The 20,977-nt window shown below is 41.9% G+C and overlaps 1 protein-coding gene across 3 annotated transcripts in view; it reads right to left on the bottom strand.

The window, feature by feature from the left end:
* The window catches only part of RBM28 (RNA binding motif protein 28), a 55,486-nt gene that overhangs the window by 26,053 nt on the left and 8,456 nt on the right, over positions 1 to 20,977 (bottom strand). For all 3 annotated transcript variants that reach the window (XM_009203821.4, XM_031665184.1, XM_003896547.5), the window contains exons 9-17: positions 19,788 to 19,860; positions 17,318 to 17,427; positions 12,267 to 12,340; positions 11,019 to 11,154; positions 10,009 to 10,073; positions 7,745 to 7,903; positions 4,464 to 4,613; positions 4,164 to 4,238; positions 1,127 to 1,383 (exon numbers count right to left, since the gene is read on the bottom strand). In XM_009203821.4, coding sequence (XP_009202085.1) covers positions 1,127 to 1,383; positions 4,164 to 4,238; positions 4,464 to 4,613; positions 7,745 to 7,903; positions 10,009 to 10,073; positions 11,019 to 11,154; positions 12,267 to 12,340; positions 17,318 to 17,427; positions 19,788 to 19,860 — 1,099 coding nt within the window. The remainder of the gene's footprint in view (positions 1 to 1,126; positions 1,384 to 4,163; positions 4,239 to 4,463; positions 4,614 to 7,744; positions 7,904 to 10,008; positions 10,074 to 11,018; positions 11,155 to 12,266; positions 12,341 to 17,317; positions 17,428 to 19,787; positions 19,861 to 20,977) is intronic.

The following is a 20,977-nucleotide window of genomic DNA, read 5'->3' as shown; positions in this document are numbered from 1 at the left end:
TCTTTGTACACTGGCCCTTCCCAAGCCTATGATATGTTAAGTCATTCTAAAAATAGATACTGCAACAGACCCTCTGAAAGCTCAGTATTTGTATACTTAGAATGCTTGATGTCAGGAGCTTAAGACCAGCCTAGGCAACATAGCAACCCCCTGTCTCTGCTAAAATAAAATTAAAAAGTCCCAGCTACTCAGAAGGCTGAGGCAGGTGGATTGAGTCCAGGAGTTCGAGGATACAGTGTGCTATGATCATGCCACTGCACTCTAGCCTGGGCAACAGAGTAAGACCCTGTGACGTGGTTTGGATCTGTGTCCTTGCCCAAATCTCATGTTGAATTGTAATCCCCAATGTTGCAGGCTGGGCCTGGTGGGAGGTGACTGGATCATGGGGATGACTCCTTCATGAATGGTTTAGCACCATCCCCTCAGTGCTGTTCTTATGACGGTGAATGAGTTACCGCAAGATCTGGTTGTTTAAAACACTCCTTCCCCCTGCTCCTGGCCATGTGAAGTGCAGGCTCCCACTTCACCTTCCACTATGGTTAAGTTTCCTGAGGCCTCCCTAGAAGATGAGCAGCTGCTGTCATGCTTCCTGTACAGCCTGTTGAACCATGAGTCAATTAAGCCTCTTTTCCTTATAAATTACCCAGTCTCAGGTACTTCTTTATAGCAGTGGAAGAAATGAATAATACACTGTCTCTAAAAATAAAATTAAATAAATAAATATATAGAATCCCATGGATATCTCAAAAACCTTCGTTTAATTAACAAATATTTTGTCAAGATTTATTTTTGTAGAGCACTAATCTGCTGCCCCAAACAGAAACTACCACTGAACCTCAAGTATGTGGCCTCAGCTGGCAGAGATGGCCATCTGGACAACAGGAAGCTCTTTAAAAGAGGAGAAAAGGGGCACAAAAGCCTGCCCTAGGAGGCCTCTCTGCCATTGATCTAAGAGTGACATCTCTGACGGTGTTGAAGACTCACGTGTTAACCCCGTGTGTGGGAATACATAGCACCAAGCATCCTTTTCAACCAAACAAATGCCACAAAGAGAAAAGAACTCAGCAAAAACAAACCCGCTTAGAACCCACCCACTGTTCTATGCTGCCACTTTCCTGCATCTCACCTGATTTTGGGGCCTCGGTGTGAGGGGAGCGCCAGGACCTTTCTTCTCTTCTTTCCATCAGGCAGCTCCACCTGCTCCACTTCAGCCTTGGTCTGGAACCCGGTCCATGCGGTAGAGCTCGCCTTCCCCTTCTGCTCTGGGGGCGCCTTGCTTTGTTCCTCTGTGTGCTGTTGAGCTGCCTTCTGTTGCTGGTCTTTTGCAGGCTCTGGTTTCCCCTTCTGAGGCTCACCAGTTGCAGGCTTGGATCTCACTTTTTGCTGCATAAAACAAGAAAATGCCATCTGGTTTCTGGATGAGCTTTGTTTGCTGCAAATACTCAACAGAAGATGAGCTTTATGTGAGCTAGATGAAAGAAGAGGAATTCTTCCCCCACACAGTTGGAGACTAGAGGAAAGTGAATACATGTAGTTACAAGCCCTGCCATAGTAACAGATGGTTACTGGCTGGGGGGCACAAAATAACCATTCCCCTTCCCATAACATAGAAATAAGGGAGAGTGCATGCCCAAGATTCAAAAGCCAGTAGGTGGGACAATTATCAAAGGTGTAACCTATGTAGAAAGAGAATACAAGAAGCAAGCAAGCAACAGAAAAGATAATGAAGTAATAAGCGCTGAGAATTTTTCAAAACTAATGACAGTCACTAAACCACAGATCAAGGAACTCAGAGCTCTAAGACCAAATAAGATAAAAACTAAACAATTTACAACTAGTCATATCATAGACAAACTGCAGAAAATCAAAGATAAAATCTTGAAAGAAGCCAGACAGGGGAAAAATTTTACCTATAGAGGAACAAGGATGAGATTACATCAAATTTCTCTCTCTTTTGTTTTTAATAGGCACCCTCCAAAACCCGAGTAGGTTCAGAGAGATTTCCAAGACTTCTCTTCAGAAATCATGTAAGCAAGAAGGGAGTGAAGTGAGATATTTAATATTTAAAGTTTTTAAAGAAAAAAGAAATCGCCAACCTACAATCCTGTATCTGATAAACTTATCCTTCAAAAGTTAAGGACAAGACCTACTCAGACAAAAGAAAATGGAGGGAATTTGTTGCCAGTAACCCTGTCTGCAAGAAATACGAAATAAATCTCTTCAGAGAGAAGAAAAATGACATAGGTCAGAAACTCGGATCGTTTTCAAGAAAGGAAGAACATTAGGAATGGAATAAATGGAGCGAAGACGACGAGGAAAAGACGCTGTGGAAAGGAAGGCATCAAGGATGTTACAGAAGTATTTGCACTGAAGTGGAAGAAACAGAAGATTCAAGTGAAATTAATGTAATGATAAGTGTGTGTTGTTCTTCCCTTTCACCTTAGAAATCCAGATACAATGAACAGTTATTATATGCCTATTGTATGGCAGTCTGTTTCTAGGATACAAAAAAAAAGTGTCTACCCTTCAGGACTCACAGCCAGGTGGAGACAAGAGATGTATACACAAATAAACCAAAGTAAAAAAAAACTACACAGCTTAAGGAAGTTCATGAAAATCAAGTAAAGAGGGCCTTTATCTTTTGAGAGAGGTGGAGGAATGCTACTTGAAAGGGATCATTTGATCTGCATATGCAAAGTGAGTAGAGGCATTTTTACACAAAAGAACAGTATGAATATAAATCCAGGCAACAAATAAAGTAATTTGGATGTTAAAAAACAAACAAGGCTGGGCTCAGTGACTCACACCTGTAATCCCAGCGCTTTGGGAGGCTGAAGCAGGTGGATCACTTGAAGTCAGGAGTTCGAGACCAGCCTGGCCAACATGGTGAAACCCTGTCTCTTCCAAACAAATACAAAAATTAGGGCCAGGTGCGGTGGCTCAAGCCTGTAACCAGCACTTTGGGAGGCCGAGATGGGCGGATCACAAGGTCAGGAGATCGAGACCATCCTGGCTAACATGGTGAAACCCCGTCTCTACTAAAAAAAAAAAAAAAAAAAAAAAATTAGCCAGGCATGGTGGTGTGCACCTGTAGTCCCAGCTACTCGGGAGGCTGAGGGAGGAGAATCACTTGAATCCAGAAGGTGGAGGTTGCAGCAAACTGAGATTGCACCACTGTACTCCAACCTGAGCAACACAGCCAGACTCCATCTCAAACAGACAAACAAACAAAACTGGTAGCTTCAGAATCACCTCTGAAACAATGGCTAACAGTAATAAGCAATTCTGTTATCTAGGGTAACAAAGTTGCCTTGAACAATAACCAGATCCCATATTTTCCAACTGAGGGCCATTGCATTAACCACCAGAATGGGTCATCTGTTGGTAATGCTCTTGGTATACACCACAAAGACTACAAATGTTTGCTGTATATGCAAGTGAATTTTGCTGTGCAATATCAATGAGAGCTCTAAGAATAACAGAGTCAAGAATAATCTGGCCCTGCATGTCCTGGGGGAAGATGGGTAAGAGAATGAGTACTGACTGTGTGCTGACCATGCAGTATGCTAGATGATGGACATGTATTATCTCATTTAGTCCTCAGCAATCATGTAAGGCAGATGTCGTCCACCCATTTTACAAACTGAAGTTCAGAGCGGTAATAACTGCCAAGGAACATGCAGCAAAAAGGGCAGAGCCAGAGTATGAGCATGAGTACACCTATTCCTAAAGTCCCTGCTCCACCCTCTATAGCACACCAGATTAAAAACTGTATAAAACTATCAGGCTTCACACTTCTGGAGCCAACTAATAAAAGAAAATACGGAAGAGATAACTGAAATCTACAGGTAACAGGAAACCTTAACCTCAACCATTAATTTTGGCACGTACTATCACCAAACATTGTAAAGAATAGCTGACTGGAAATAACATTGGTCTGCTTCCTCTCTCCTTCCTTTCCCTTCTGCTGTAGAGCTATCAGACATGGGCCAGCAGATAAGAAGATGGCCTGGAGAGGCTTAGGGAACAGGGACTAAAGGGAACTGGGAGCAAAAAAAATCTAATTGAGGGGAGAACTACTCTAAGAGAGCAGAAGCACAAACTGAACAAAATAGAAGAGTTTAGTTATGTCCTTAAAAATATGGACCATTTAATTTCTGTACCAAGCTGCGCTGGATCCTTAATTCCTTCATTTTAAGTTTTCTTCGATCTTCTAAAGAGAACTCCACTATTGGTCTCTGTCAGAAGGAGATAGAATGTCATTCATTAGACTTCTAAATCTGTGCATGCAATGAGTTGAGTTTTTCCCCTTCACACATCCTCCCCCAACCCACCTTTTTTTTTGTCCACTTGCCATTCTTTCCCACCCCTCAAATGTCAGAGGACACTAGGCATAAAGGAGTAGGCTGGTTTCCTGCAAGTGGTCCTAAGGGAAACAAGTCTCCCCAGAGGACGAGGCTTACCTTCAGAGGCCCAAAGATTTCTGGATTGTTGTTGATCAGGCGGAGGGCTTTCAAGGCATGCTCGTGCTCTTGGAACTCTGCAAAGGCGTAGCCCAGGGACTGACCCTTCATGTTCCCATGAACTCCTTTGAGGTCTCGCATCACTCTACACTATTAGTAGAGCAAGAAAAAAAATCAGTAATTACAGAATGAGAAGGCTTGCCTGACATGAACTGCTTTAATAGAGTCAATAAAAAATAAGGTTATTGGGTGAGCATGGTGGCTCATGCCTGTAATCCTAGCACTTTGGGAGGCTGAGACAGGAGGACTGCTTGAGGCCAGGAGTTTGAGACCAGCCTGGGCAACATGGCAAAACCTTGCCTCTGCAAAAAATACAAAAAATTAGCCGGTGTAGTGGCACCTCAGCTACTCAAGAGGCTGAGGCAGGAGGATCACCTGAGGCTGGGGAGGTTGAAGTTGCAGTGAGCCATGATGAAACCACTACACTCCAGCCTGGGCAACAGAGTGAGACCCTGTCTCAAAAAAAAAAAAAAAAATCAGGTTATTGAAACATAATCTTCATTTATACCACCATCACAAAAATCACACTGGAATAACACTTATGTGTGTCCATCTTATTAGAATTCACCTACTAACACCATAAAACAGATTAAAATAATATTTTCTTGCTTTCTACTAGTTTATAGACATCAACAGAGACCTAAAATAAGCACATAAACAAAACTTCCTAAAGAAAATTTATAAAGAGGTTTGGATGTTAAAAAACAAACACAATACAAACACAACTGTTCACAATACATACAAATTGAGAGGTACATGGTATTCTAAGCGTGTAACAAGTTATTGCCGAGGATGGAATACTGTCCATAGATCTTACCACTGAAAAAAGCCCTCAGGAAGGAAATTATTAAAGAAGGGAAGGAGGAAGGACTGATGGCTTTAGATAAGAAAGACATTTCAAGCACAGGAAAAAGTCTCTCCAACATACAGGCTCAGAAATACAGGAAGAAGTTTCAGCTCTCTTTGCCTGCAGCTCAGATCCTCTCTAGTGTGGTTTTCCCTTAAATCCTTAAGCCAGATGTAGCAAACATCTGGGGCACCAAAGTACAGTAGGATGTTTTGAGAAAACTGATCATTTACATGCCATTACTACCGAAACTGTTGTTCTCATGTAATGGAGACGGCTAAGTATTGGGGACACATGGATACCACATTTAGTTTACGTCCAGTGTCCACTCTGTGTCTAGAACTGTCATATACTGTAAGGGAATCAAGAGAAGCATATAATGAAGATCCTGTTCTCAAGATACTTACCATCTTACTGAGACACTATACGTACACATAAGAAAGAATTAAGAGGAAAATTCAACATAATGCAAATATTCTAGAATAAACATGAATTTCTCTAAATTATGACAGGTGTTAAACGTGCAGACACTAAGTATTCAGATGATATGAGAAATTACACAACTGTCCCTCCCCTATAACCAGTAACACTGAGCAGTTTTACTAAGAGTGGTGTCAGATACGTGCTGATATATTCACATTCTCTCACATAATCTCCCAAATACCTAAATCCATACATTTTGAAGAGGTTTTCAGGGATTAGGAAAACAGTTTATGGTGGTGAAACAGAGTAAAGCAGACCCAAAATATTGGCAATGGTACTTTAAAAATAAGTATTGACCAAGAGATGACTATGTAGCAGGTACTACACCAAGGATTGGTGATAATGAGATAACGCTTGCCTCAAAAACTCAGTCTAGTGGGGAGAAGAGACTGACCGACAGTTTGAGGCCAGGGCAATAGTAAGCAGTATGACAGAGATATGCAAGGCCAGGCCCAGTGGTTCACATTTATAATCCCAGCACTGTGGGAGACTGAAGCAGGGGGATCATCTGAGCTCAGGAATTTGAGACCAGCCTAGGCAACATGGCAAAACCATGTCTCTACCAAAAACATAAGAAATAGTCAGGCATGGGCCAGGCGCAGTGGTTCACGCCTGTAATTGTAGCAGTTTGGGAGGCCGAGGCGGGCGGATCACTTGAGGTCAAGAGATCGAGACCATCTTAACAAACATGGTGAAACCCTGTGTCTACTAAAAATACAAAAATTAGCTGGGCATGGTGGTGCGTGCCTGTAGTCCCAGCTACTCGGAGGTTGAGGCAGGAGAATCACTTGAACTCGGGAGGCGGAGGTTGCAGTGAGCTGAGATCGTGCCACTGTACTCCAGCTTAACGACAGAGTGAGACTCCGTCTCAAAAATAAAAAATAAAAATAAGAAAAAGAAATTAGCCAGGCAAGGTGGTGTGTAACTATAGTCCCAACTACTTGGGAGGCTGAGGTGGGAGGATTGCTTGAGCTTGGGAGGGGGAGGCTGCAGTGAGCTGAGACGGCGCCACTGCACTCCCTCCAGCCTGTGACAGAGCAAGACCACATCTTAAAAAAAAAAAGAAGAAAGAAAAGAGAAATATGCAAAGGGGAATGTGGAGGCAGAGAAGTTCTGTACTCACAGAGACTAACCAAGTTGGTATGAACCCAGTGTTTTTCTAATTCAACTGCTGAACATCTACATGGCTTCCTGTGTTGACGACAGGCATAGGTGACTCTGACTATAGGGTAAGAATCTAACTAGGAGTAAAATACTCTCCAAAAAGCAAAGCAGATTATTTTCTCTGCAAGAAAATTCACATGATAGCACAAAATATAATGTTAAGCACACAAAAGGCATTTAATAAATGCTTGCTAAATTAATTCATGCAGACAGAGACTTCCTTGCATTCTGCTGTAATTCAGATGTAAAAGACAATTTTTAGAAGAAAAAGAACAAAACCAAGAAACTGCTAAACTCAGCCATGCATGCTGACAACATGTCCAGAAGAAAGTCTGTTGATGGCCTAGCACAGTGGCTCACGCCTGTAATCCCAGCACTTTGGGAGGCTGAGGTGAGCAGATAACTTGAGGTCAGGAGTTCCAGACCAGTCTGGCCAACATGGTGAAATCCCTTCTCTACTAAAAATACAAAAATTAGCCAGGCGTGGTGGCACACACCTATAGTCCCAGCTACTCAGGGGGCTGAGGCAGGAGAACTGCTTGAGCCCAGGAGGAGGAGGTTGCAGTGAATCAAGACTGCACCACTGCACTCCAGCCTGGGCGACAGAGTGAGACTTCGTCTCAAAACAAACAAACAAAAAAAAAATCTGGCACCGCAGCCTGAGGGAAATGCTTGATATGACCCCAGATCAGAATGAAAGTTCCAGATGGACAGGGCCACACCTCACCTCCTTGATGCGCACCCCTTTCTCTCCACTAGTAGCACTCAGCAGCAGCTTTCTGAGCTGTTTGTCATCTACAGCCTTTGGGAGATTGTGCAGGCAGAGCCTGGTTTGGGAGACAAAGATATTCTGGTCCTTGAGTTTCTGATGCTTCAGCAGCTCAAACTGAAAGAACAACCAATGGTTAACAGTACAACTCACTGTTTTTAAGAGGCAGGCTCATAATTCTCCAAAAGGAAAGAATTATGATCTCCATCCCATAACCACACATATAGAAAATGGATGGCAACTGCCCGCACTGCAGCTTTACAATGCCCAGTATAGGGAAAGAAAAGTTCAAAGGGACAAGATGGTGGGTGGGTAACAATAAAATCATAGGCTCTGGAGACCCATCCCTAACTGGAGAAATTACATAAAATTTTAAAGCCTCAATTTTTCATCTATAAAATGGAACAGCAGAACAAAGTCTCTGAGCACTGATGTGAGGCCAAAATGAGATAACATAAGGCTGGGCAGGGTGGCTCATGCCTGTAATATGAGCACTTTGGGAAGCCAAGGCAGGCAGATCACCTGAGGTCAGGAGTTCAAGATCAGCCTGGCCAAAATGGTGACACCCTGTCTCTACTAAAAATACAACGATTAGTCAGGCATAGTAGTGCATGCCTGTAATCCCAGCTACTCAGGATGCTGAGGCAGGAGAATCGCTCGAAGCTGGGAGGAGGAGGTTGTAGTGAGCCAAGATCACGCTATTGTACTCCAGCCTGGGCAACAAGAGCGAAATTCCATCTCAAAAAAAAAAAAAAGAAAAAAAATCCCTAGCTCAAAATGTAGCCCAGAGCAAACAACAGATAATACTATGGTTAACATCTATGCCCAGTCCTCATCTACCCACCAACTCAACTGATTATCTAATCCTTCCAAAAGGAAATGGAACGTATTCAAAGAATACTTGACAGAATGCTGTCTTGTCTCAACTCTGCCACCCTGAGGCAAAGGAATATCCATGACCACAGAACCATATTTTGCTCTTAGAGCAATACCCTCAACTACGCTGCCACAAAACTCCAGTGCCTGCGTGATCTGTGTCTAAAATGAAATGAAAGATGACATTATTCTTCCAATTAGTTTTTTCAAAACCAAGTTGGTAGAAAAAAGTTTTCAATTAAAAGTTTTTCTTTTGTCAAGCCTTCTCAGTCCTGCTGTTTCTTGTTTGGTAAAAGTACCAACAAATCACAAAATAAACAAATCCCCTGGAAAATGACTATTAAAGGAACACCTGAAAAGGCTATCATGCTTAAGTTCAACAGACTATTTTTCTGTCAGGAAAAGCTGTGCCTGCTGTGAATGTATAATGCATACCTATCACTGAATGAGCTTTTTGCCAACAAAATTAGTTTTAAACTAAATATGTCATTATTGCATTGTGGTCAGACAAGGGTATATAATGCCCTTAAAAAATTGAGGCTTTAAAATTTTATGTAATTTCTCCAGTTAAGGATGGGTCTCCAGAACCTATGATTTCCAGATGTTCACTACTAAAGTTGAAAACACTAGTGCAGAACCTGTGCACACCGAAAAAAAGATACACTGCCTCCTGCCGTCATTACACTCTCACCCCTGTTCCTCATCTGCATGTTAAGGTTCCATAACTAATTCTGTTCATGATTATGCATCTTTACCATTCTAGGCTGGCTTGGCTTTTTGAAAGCAAGTTATATGGGAAAAAGCAAAAATGACCGGGAACGTTACCAAGCAGCCAAGGAATATAACGGTATTGGTTAACATCAGAAACACCCATAAGACGGGAGTTTTTCTAAAATGATTTTATAATCTGGAGACACTAACTCCTCCCAACTGACAGCTACCCCTTTCAAGAGCCATATCTTCTTCCTTCCCTAATAACTCCAGACCATTCTGATCTTGCCCTTCTACATTATTCTGTGTTTATACTAACACCTAATTACACGAAGCCCTAGCCTCTGACTGTCTACTGCATGATCTAGCAGCATGTGTTCGCAAACATTTACTGCCAAGCACTAGGTAAACAAAGAATAAGACACAGTTCTTTTATACTGGCATAGAAAGCAGATAGAATACTATGTATAATGTTGGGTTACTTGCTGTCTCACCTATGTGCTTTTCTAATAGCGCAGTAAGTATGGTCTATGACCATATTTGGTTCTTTTATGAGCACATCGAGCATTCGACAACTATTTTTGATTGATTTATAGGCCACGCAGAACCTGAAGGTCAATGCCTAATCTACTCACCCGTTCTCTTTTGGCCATATCAGCAGCACTCACACCCTCTGCAGCCTTCGTCCCAGCACGAATCACTGCAGAAAGAGGGAAAAAGGCCAAGACATCAACAAGGGAATTTTCACTGAGCAACAAGAGGAATGTAATTTGAATGATGCAAACTCTTTGTACAGGGCCCAGAGGACTATGTTGGCCAGGACACGATGGCATTTGGTTAGGTCCAGAAATAGGATACAGGGCTAAGTTCTGGGCTCAGAGCTGCTCTCAAGGACTAAAACTCTGAACATTTTGTGATTTTATTCCTCTTCTCCTTCTCTCCCCTCAAAGAATCTTCACGTACATGCCCAAAGTCAGAAAGAAAGGCCTGGAAGAAGTATGGAACATAAATACATTTTGGGCATTTAGAATGCACAATGTTCCACCTATAATCTGCCCTTGGAACTTAACTTTGCTGTTCCTTATGTACTTGAGGTCCATTACTAAGCAGTGAGATAAGCCAGTCAAAAACAGTTATGTTGCCATAGAGGGCTGGTGTCAAAGGCTAATGGACATTACTAGTACAGGGTGTGAAGCTATGGAGGAGGTGAGCTGATAAATACTGTGTGACCTAGAAGAAAGAATTTTTTTTTTAAATTTAAAGCTAATTTCTGATTGTCTTTCTGACACTAAAGGAAAGTACTGGGTGCACATTTTAAATCCATGAATAATCCAAAAGAGTAATTTTAGTCATAATGAAAACCTCTTATTAGAAATGATGACAAGAAGCAAAGGTATTTTGAGTTCTTTCTCCCTCTTTGCCTTGCCAATCCTCTATTGAAAAAGACAAAAGGCAACCAGGCAGAAAAGATAATGGGATGGTTAATCCACAAAAATGAGTGAAGGTTTACTAAGAGAAAGCCACATTTATTAAAGTGGAATGATCATATAAAATTTGAAACATGTTCCCAAACATACTATTGCTGGATCGATGATATGGCACAGGGCCAGCTACTTGGAAGCCTGGGTTACGTCTCCCTACTCACAGCCTTCTCGGGCCAGATAGAGATTCCGGGTGCCAGTCGGCTTCTTCACCTTCTTTGTCTGAAGCTTTGCAGCCTCATCACGGGTCACTGCCAAGTCAACCTTGAGCTGCCGGCCATCCAGTTTAAGCCCACCAGCCTGTAACAGAAAACAATCCCTTCTTAAAACACATAATGGCCGAGCACGGTGGCTCACGCCTGTAACCCTAGCACTTTGGGAGGCTGAGGTGGGTGGATCACCTGAGGTCAGGAGTTCAAGGCCAGCCTGGCCAACATGGTGAAACCTTGTCTCTACTGAAAATACAAAAATTAGCCAGGTATGGTGGTGTGCACCTGTAATCCCAGCTACTTGGGAGGCTGAGGCAGGAGAATGGCATGAACCTGGGAGGCGGAGTTGCAGTGAGTGGAGATCACGCCACTATACTCCAGCCTGGGCAACAGAGCGAGACTCCGTTTCAAAAAAAACAAAAAACAACACATAATGAGTAGAAACTAGAAACTAAGCACCTGACAAGAACACCACAGAAAGGGATACGGCAAGCGTCAATTATGCTATGTAAGCCAAGCCCTATGACGTTTCAGCTCAGCTAGCTACAAATGGATCACTGGGCCTCACAATATTTAGTAGAGCTGTGCAAAAGGCCACATGGGTATTTCAGGTAGTCAGCAGTAAATAAATTATTTTCTGGGAGTTGATTAGTCCCAAAGTAGACCCAAATTGAGGAAAATTATCTGTAAACAGGCAAATGTCTAGTATTATAAAGAAAGCTAATGAAATAGTAGAGTACTTACTCAAGAGGACTTAAGAAATAACAGCAATATTAAATAACATTATACTCGATTGTAGAACAAATGGAGTAATTCTCCATCACCCACACACATTCTCTCTCAAACATCTACTCTACTTCACAGACGACCTTAATACCTTCTTATCCTAGTCTTTCATGTTATCAGTCTAGGATAGAGGCTGACACAGACAGCAAGCAACAAATATCAGATACGTTACTATCCCCATTTCCTCACCTATGAAGTAGAGATCATAATTCTGCCTACCTCAAAGGGCTGATGTAATGATTAAATAAGATAACGCAAGTAAAGTTCAGTGCCTAACACAACAAAGTGCTAAATAAGTGTTAGTTTTATTATTAGTGACAATAATAACAATAATGAAGTTTTGTGTAAATATCAGATGTTGCCCCTAAGAGCCAAACTGCCTCCTGTGTTATAAGGTAAAGGAAATATCTTCCTTACCTCATTCTCTGGAGAAGCAGCTAGAAGGCATTTCTGAGCTGCTTCTTGAGTCATGAACTGGGCAAATGCACAACCTGCACAAGGAGACACAATTCAGTGAGATCCCAAACTCCCACAGATAAACCAAAGACAACACTACAAATGGCAGCAGCCTGACACAGAGTGGAAGGGGCAGGTGGCATCCATTTATTAAGTACAGCCATGTACTTGCATAAGGATGTTTTGGTCAGTGACAGACTGCATATACAACAGTGGTCCCAGGAGATTACAGTGAATCTGCCCTATACAGGGCAGATCCCTGTACCATTTGGTACACGTACATTTGGTACCCTGTACCAAAAATGCCCTGTACCATTTTTTATCTTTTATACTGCATTTTACTATACTTTTTCTACGTTTAGAAACATTTAGATACACAAATACTTACCATTACGTTACAACTGCCTACAACATTCAGTATAAGAACATGTTGTGCCGTGCAGGTTTGTAGCCTGGGAGCGACAGGCTCTACCATATGACCTGTGTGTGTAGTAGGCCATACCATCTAGGTTTGTGTAAGTACACTATGACATTCACACAATGACAAATAATGAACTTTGCAGAATTTATCCCCATCAGTAAGTGAGGCACACTGCACTCTGAGACAGGCACTATGTTAGGTACCAAATAATCAAGACGAAGATACCACTGCTCTTAATGAAATTTTATTATTACTTCCTTCATCTGTTCTAATTCTTCTTAGAACTTTAGTCTCATGATCTCTCTTAATAAGAAATATCCACGTGAAGGCTGGGTATGGTGGCTCACACCTGTAATCCCAGCTCTTTGGGAGGCCAAGGCAGGAAGATCACTTAAGCCCAAGAGTTAAAGACCAGCCTGAGCAACATGACTGTCTCTACAAAAGAAAAAAAAAAAATTGGCTGGGTGTGGTGGTGCATGCCTATAGTCCCAGCTACTCAGAAAGCTGAGGTGGGAGGATGACCTGACCCTGGGAGGTCAAGGCTGCAGTAAGTCATGATCACTGCACTCCAGCCTGGGTGATAGAGCAAGACCTTGTCTCAAAAAAAAAAAAAAAAAAAGGCTGGGCCTGGTGGCTCACACCTGTAATCCCGGTACTTTGGGAGGCCGAGGCTGGCAGATCACAAGGTCAGGAGATTGAGACCATCTTGGCTAACATGGTGAAACCCCATCTCTACTAAAAATATAAAAAATTAGCCGGGCGTGGTGGCAGACGCCTATAGTCCTAGCTACTTGGGAGGCTGAGGCAGGAGAATGGCGTGAACCCGGGAGGTGGAACTTGCAGCGAGCTGAGATCGCACCACTGCACTCCAGCCTGGGCGACAGAGCAAGACTCTGTCTCAAAATAAAAAAAAAAAGAAAGGAAAGAAATGTCCACCTGAAATAGTAGAGAAATTCCAGCCTAACACTTAATTCGGCATCACTTATGAAGTACCTATTAGATGACTGAAAAGCAAAGCAGGAACCACGTAACCCTGAACTTAATTACAGATCTCACTGTCTCATAGGTCTCATAGTCACTTGGGAGACATCAGATATGGGCAGATCTGCCTCTCAGAGTAAAAGTCTCTGTCCTCTACTATATGAATATAGCAGGGAACCAGAAAGCCAGGAGTTCAATTCTTAGTTCATACTCTAGAATCTCCATAAGGCATGCCTTTCCTTAATTAGATGCCAGATCAATTAACCCATCTCTATTTCTGCTATTGACAAAAAAAAATTTTTTTTTTTTTGAGACGGAGTTTCACTCTTGTTGCCCAGGCTGGAGTCTAATGGCATAATCTTGGCTCGCTGCAACCTCTGCCTCCTGGGTTCAAGTGATTCTCCTGCCTCAGCCTCCCGAGTAGCCTATAGGCATTGCCACCATGCCCAGCTAATTTTGTATTTTTAGTAGAGATGGGGTTTCTCCATGTTGGTCAGGCTGGTCTCGAACTCCCAACCTCAGGTGATCTGCCTGTCTTGGCCTCCCAAAGTGCTGGGATTACAGGTGTGAGCCACTGCACCCAGTCAAAAAAAAAAAAAAACAACTTTTATAAGCAAAGAAAGTAAGTTTACCTTTCAGTAGATTCCAAAAAAGAAATACAAGCTTCATAATTTTGTTTAGTATTCCTTTAAATTTTAAATATTCTTTCAGAAAGTACCATATTTCCTAGAGCTACTGGGGCATTGATCTTCTGCCTCCTATAAAAATGAATGGCGCAGACTAACTGAAAGGACACATGCGCCAGGCCAACACAAAGGTCACCATCTAGGAGCTTCTGTGTCCCCTCCTGCCTCCTATTCTCCACTCACATCTTTACTATAGCACTAGTCAGGTGACATCTTCCCAAACAGAATGAATACCACAGGAAAAATGACCACAATTCTTATCTGTTTCTATATCCCTAGCACCTACCATAGTGTACAGCATTAATAGATACTCAATAGAAAGAAACAAATAAGGAAATATGGGGAAAATGTTCCTAACAGGCACATTCAAATGAATCTAATTAGATTGAATATGAAGAAAATGGGTGCTTCTCTCTGAAAGGGTAAGAATTTTATCACTGGAGTTTCCAGAGTCAGTACTGGGTTCAGTCTTAACATTTCCCTAAAAGATTGCGGTTAATACTGAGCTCTTCCAGGTAGTGAAACGGCATGCTGAGAGGGATAAATTACAGGAGCAACACGAAGCTGCATGAGTAGGCAGAAAAGGTATCGGAAAAATTTAATGAGCTAGGGAAGGACAATATATTTTTTTTAAAAATGATTAAAACTATGCTTATTAAGATCATGAACTCTGTTAACATTAATAGACCACAAGGGATATCTAGTCAGTCAATTATAGGCTTAATTCTAAAACTATTAACCCAATATACTACCGCACTAAAAAAGAGACAAAAGACACTACCGCCAAAGTAAAGCAGTATCATACCACTAACTTGGCACATTCTATGCAATTCAAATTGTCTAAAAGCATTTTAGGAATGGAAAAGATCCAAGTAGTATAACTAAACATGAGAGCTGCAGGTACCTTAAGTGATTACTCGAACCCACTCATTTTACAGATGAAAACCTGAAGACAACAGTAGTTAAATGATTTGCCAAAAATCACCCAGTTGATCTGTAGCATAGCTGGGATTAGATCCCTAACTCTGTTCCACAGTGCTGCCTTATTCACAACCTTTTTTTTTTTTTTTTAAAGAGATGGAGGAGGTCTTCGTCTCACAGTCTCGAGTGCAGTGGCAATCACAGCTCACTGAAGCCTCACACTCCTGGGCTCCCTGCAGCCTCCTGAGTAGCTGACATCTCAGGTACACGCCAAGTCTTCCTTTTTTTTTTTTTTCTTTTTGAGATGGAGTCTTGCTCTTGTTGCCCAAACTGGACTGCAGTGGCACGATCTCAGCTCACCACAAACTCTACCTCCCAGGTTCAAGTGATTCTCCTGCCTCAGCACCCTGAGTAGCTGGGATTACAGGCATGTGCCACCACGCCCGACTAATTTTATATTTTTAGTAGAGACAGGGTTTCTCCATGTTGGTAAGGCTGGTCTTGAACTCCTGACCTCAAGTGATCCACCTGCCTCAGCCTCCCAAAGTACTGGGATTACAGGCGTGGGCCACCGCGCCTGGCCAGGTCTTACTTTTTTTTAGCTGAGTAAAAATCAAAAGTGATTAGGTCCTGTCAATGTGAAAAATAAAATGGTTTAGAATGGAGGTTCTTAAGCTGTGGATAGGCTCAACAGAGCTCACACGCCCTCTGAAGCAGCATTTTTCTAAGGAGAGGATTCACAGCTTTTGCTAGATCTCAAAGGAATCATGAATCACAATAAATTAAGAACTTAGGCCAGGCACGGTGGCTCACACCTGTAATCCCAGCACTTTGGGAGGCTGAGGCGGGTGGGTCACGAGGTCAGGAGATCAAGACCATCCTGGCTAACACAGTGAAACCCCATCTCTACTAAAAATACAAAAATAAAATTAGCTGGGCGCGGTGGCGGGTGCCTGTAGTCCCAGCTACTCAGGAGGCTGAGACAGGAGAATGGCGTGAACCCGGGAGGCGGAGCTTGCAGTGTGCCAAGATGGCGCCACTGCACTCCAGCCTGGGTAACAGAGCCAGCGAGACTCCGTCTCAAAAAAAAAAAAAAAAAGGAAGAACTTAGTGCTTTAGGAGAATGACTGCAATAGGTGAAATCAAAGATTATGAATGGGTTGGAAAGATGCTTACCTAACAACAGTATACTAGAATGAAGAATGGTCAACCCTTAAAACTCAAAAGAGATAGCTTTCAGGAAAAAAAAAACCTAAGGCAGCACTCCTGCAACATAGTTTTCCTTGTAACCACTGCCACTGCAACAGAGTTTCTCTATCAGCTTCTACCTCTAACAAAAGCAATAGAAAAAAAAAAAAGATCCTGGTAATTTCAAGCAATGTGGAGTGATTAGTACCCATGAGATACTATCACATTTGAAATGCAAAGAGCAAAAATGGAATTCATTACCCTAAAGTAAATAAGCAAGGCCTTAAAAAGCTTAGATAAAATTATGGCTAGCAGCACCATTAAAGAGACTGAGTTTGACACCATTAAAGACAACCTCAGGATGTCCCTGGTACATTTTTTTTTTTTGGAAACAGTCTTGCTCTGTGGCCCAGTCTGGAGTGCAGTGTCGTGATCTTGGCTTATTGCAACCTCCACCTCCTGGATTCAAGCAATTCTCCTGTATCAGCCTCCCAAGTAGCTGGGACTACAGGTGCACGCTGCCACGCCCAGTTAATTTTTTGTATTTTAGTAGAGATGGGGTTTCACCGTGTTGCCCAGGCTGGTCTTGAACTCTTGAGCTCAGGCAATCTGCCTGCCTCGGCCTCCCAAAGTGCTGGGATTACAGGCGTGAGCCACTGTGCCTGGCATCCCTGGTACTTTTATAGAACCCTGAAACCTGGGCTGGATGGACCGTGAAACCTTCGAAATGGCATACATTATGCTCTCGTAACCTAGTCAGTGCCCACTGCAGCGGTCTCAACCCTTTTAGGGCCTGGCCAGCTGACAACACATACCTTTAGAATGCTCTGTGTCTGGATGCAAGACAATGCGGACATATTTGAGTTCTCCAAACTGCTGGAGAAGCTCCCCAAGTTCTTCTTCTTCTGAGTCAAAGGACAGATTTCTATGGAAGATAACCAGATGATCACAAGAAAGGTCAATTACATAAGTGAGATCCTGTGTTCCAGGACAATGTAAGTGAGTTAGATATCAACTCTCCCTTGTTCAGAAATAGCACTAATACACAGGGATGGCCCCCAGTGACCCTTGGCCCCAACTGACTTTCCTTTGTCAATGAGGTTCTCTTTCTCAGGAATCTGAAAACATAAACAGACACATACAAAGACCAGAAACTGCAGGTAAAGATTCATTTCAAAACAGTGGTGCCCCCCACCAGGGAAACTTCTGAGGTGCTGGAAATTTCTACATCTTGATCTGGGTGGTGGCTACATGGATGTATACACATAAAATTATAACTGAGCTATATGCTTAATGTACTTTACAGAATATATGCTACACCTTTAAAAAAAAAAAAAAAAAGGGGTGTCCCCACAGAAAAGACCCACAGCCTCTATCACCTAGGGCCCCAGAACTGCCCAGATTTTCAGCCTCTTCCTGAGGCTTGCTCTTTGACAACTTTGATTCTGAAACCCTCTTCTTTCACTTAAATTGACCAAAATTCATTTCTGTTACTATAAACTAGAAGACTCACAGCAGACTAGTGAGAAAAGTAAAATTATCTCTCTCAATTAGCCATTTTTCCCTCTGTGTTGCTATTAAATCCAGGCTTCAGTTAAAATCTTACTAAAGTCAGAAAAATCCTTCAAAACAGTAACACAAAAGCAAATACAGTAAAATTTACGAAGTCCAAAAAAAGAAAACTACTTACTTCTCTCGATGGGATTAAAAAAAATGTTGGAAGGAAATTTTGTTGTCCTAAAATTTCAACACAGTATAAAGATTCCTCATTTCCCCAACTATGTAAATCCTTCCAGGGTAAGAAAAACAGTCCCTAATAAGTATCTGTAATTTTACTTCTCTTAAATGCACTGAACAGCCCCATGAATGATTCTATTTCATGGATAACCCAGACAAAAAAGGTTTTCTGCAATAAGACATATCCTAGCTACATTATTTCTTTTAATCTGCCTCATGATAGACATGGTTTTCTCTCTTCCACCCCTTTATTTCCCAAAGTTCTTTATTAATTAAAAGGTGTATAAGGAATGGTATCCTTAGTACTGAGGTCACAGGCTTCTTCTTCACTGTGACATTTCTTCCTTCCTGTTAGACAGATCTTCCACGAATACAAAATTATTTATATGGCAGTTCCAAATAATACAAATTTTAAGATACATGGAAAGACATGCAGTTAGGTGAGAAAATGGGCTTCAGTATAGCATGTATAAATTCACCTCTGTGAATCTTTATGATGTGGGCATGTAGTGTAGGTGTTCTCTGAGTAGTGATTAAGGTTAATTTTTTTCACTTTTTGCTCATGTATTTCATCAATTTCCTAGAATGAACATAAATTGTATAAGAAAACATTTTTTTTTTTAGACAGAGTCTTGCTCTGTCACCCAGGCTGGAGTGCCATGGCATAACCCCAGCTCACTGCAGCCTCCCCCTCTGGGTTTTAAGCGATTCTCGTTCCTCAGGCCTTCCGAGTAGCTGGGATTACAGGTGCATGCCACCATGCATGGCAAATTTTTGTATTTTTAGTAGAAACGGGGTTTCACCATGTTGGCCAGGCTGGTCTCAAATTGCCCTCAAGTGATCCATCTGCCTCAGCCTCCCAAGGTGCTGAGATTACAGGCCTGAGCCACCACACCCAAGAAAATAATTTTAAAAGATTGTACAAGAAGATAAAATATATACCTCTAAAATCAGATGCAAATGACCCTAGTACACTGGTACTTCAGAAGGGCTAGAAGGCATGCCTGAGGTATACTGAAGACATCCTGACCTTATAAAGCAGCAATCTATTGCAGTCAGGAGAGCTAAACAGCAACAGCAACATGAAATAAAGCCTATCTCCACCCCCACTCCCACCCAGTTTTCCTGGAAACAGATGAGATGCCTTACTTTATTCTGGACACTGCATCAGAAGATAATTTAGGCATAAAGAGAGAAATCGTTTGAGACAAGCAGTGTCACTCCTCCCCAGCACTCCCCCTAAAACAAAGGCTGGAAGCAAGATGTTTCTAACAGTTGAACTGATTTCTTCCAAATGATGCCAACCCAATTACAAAGCATGAAATCTAAATGAAGACATGTCAGGACCCATGCTATCTGTCTTCTGTGTTATAGTTCTGATTGTCCTGCATTTCTCATTGTTTGGTATGTTCCTGGGACCAGATGTGCTTGATCTAATTTTCTGGGCTAGGTAACAGAACTAGTGCCAAAAAGAGAAGGAAAAGGAGGAGAAGGAGGAGAGATTTATGAAGACCATGCAAAAGCAATTCTGGAGACAGAAAGACATACCTGATAAAAACAGTTTTCCCTTCATTCACATCAGAGGGTAATTTCCTCTTCTTTTTGTTTGAGACTTGCACAGCTAAGGTAAAAAGAAAAACTGAAAGAGATTAGTGTAAGCCACATGACAAAGAGCTAACTTCTTAAGTTATAAAGATTGGCCTGGTGCAGTGGCTCACGCCTGTAATCCCAGCACTTCAAAAGGCTGAGGTGGGCTGATCACCTGGGGTCAGAAGTTCGAGACCAGCCTGGCCAACATGAGAACACCCCGTCTCTACTAAAAATACAAAAATTAGCCAGGCATGGTGGCAGGCGCCTATAATCCCAGCTACTCGGGAGGCTGAGGCAGGAGAATCCCTTAAACATGGGAGGTGGAAGTTGCAGTGGGCCGAGATTGAGCCATTGTACTCCAGCCACGGTGACAAGAGCGAAACTCAGTCTCAAAAAAAATAAATAAATAAAAATAAAAATAGACAAAGGACATGTTAAGTACATGAAAAGATGTTCAAACTCACTCTTAATTAAAGAAAACATAGCACAAGAAATGAGATACTATGTTTCACCAATAGATTGCAAAATCAAAAAAGACTGATGGAATCCAATGTGGTAAGGGTATGGGAAAAAGACATTCCCATATACTACTATGACAGTGTAAACTTTCTGGAAATACTGGATAGGACATGGGAAACTTTGAGGAAAAAACATACACATACAGTCATACACAAATTATAAAATACACTATATTTTGAATGTATATGTGTGCATTTTGCTTATAAATGTATTAAAATATCTCTAGATACACAAGAAACAAATAACCTTGGTTGTCTCTGGGGAAGCTCCCTAAGAAGCTCAGCATCTGCGTATAAGGGGGACGCACTATTTGTTTTCAAGAGCAGACATATATGCTTATATATACAAAGAAAATACCTGGAAGAATACACAAGAAACAACAGTGATTACTTTGGGGAATTGTGGGTATTGGTGAGGAACTTTTACTTTATGTATTACACTCTTCTGTATTGTGTTTTTTATTAACTTTTAATCATTATCATTTATCTGTCCTATAAGTTTTTCAGGTGAAAGAACGGCATGAGACAGCTGACTGTGGGTTGTAGAATACAGGATCTCAGAGTCCCTTCAGTGTAAAAGCTTCTTTGATTCTAAGGTGTATACCATTCTCTCCTCACAGAAAAAGTTTA

Source organism: Papio anubis, chromosome 4 (assembly GCF_008728515.1).
Source record: "Papio anubis isolate 15944 chromosome 4, Panubis1.0, whole genome shotgun sequence".
In the NCBI taxonomy this organism is placed as follows: Eukaryota; Metazoa; Chordata; class Mammalia; order Primates; family Cercopithecidae; genus Papio; species Papio anubis.
This window is presented reverse-complemented; position numbering and strand designations above follow the sequence as displayed.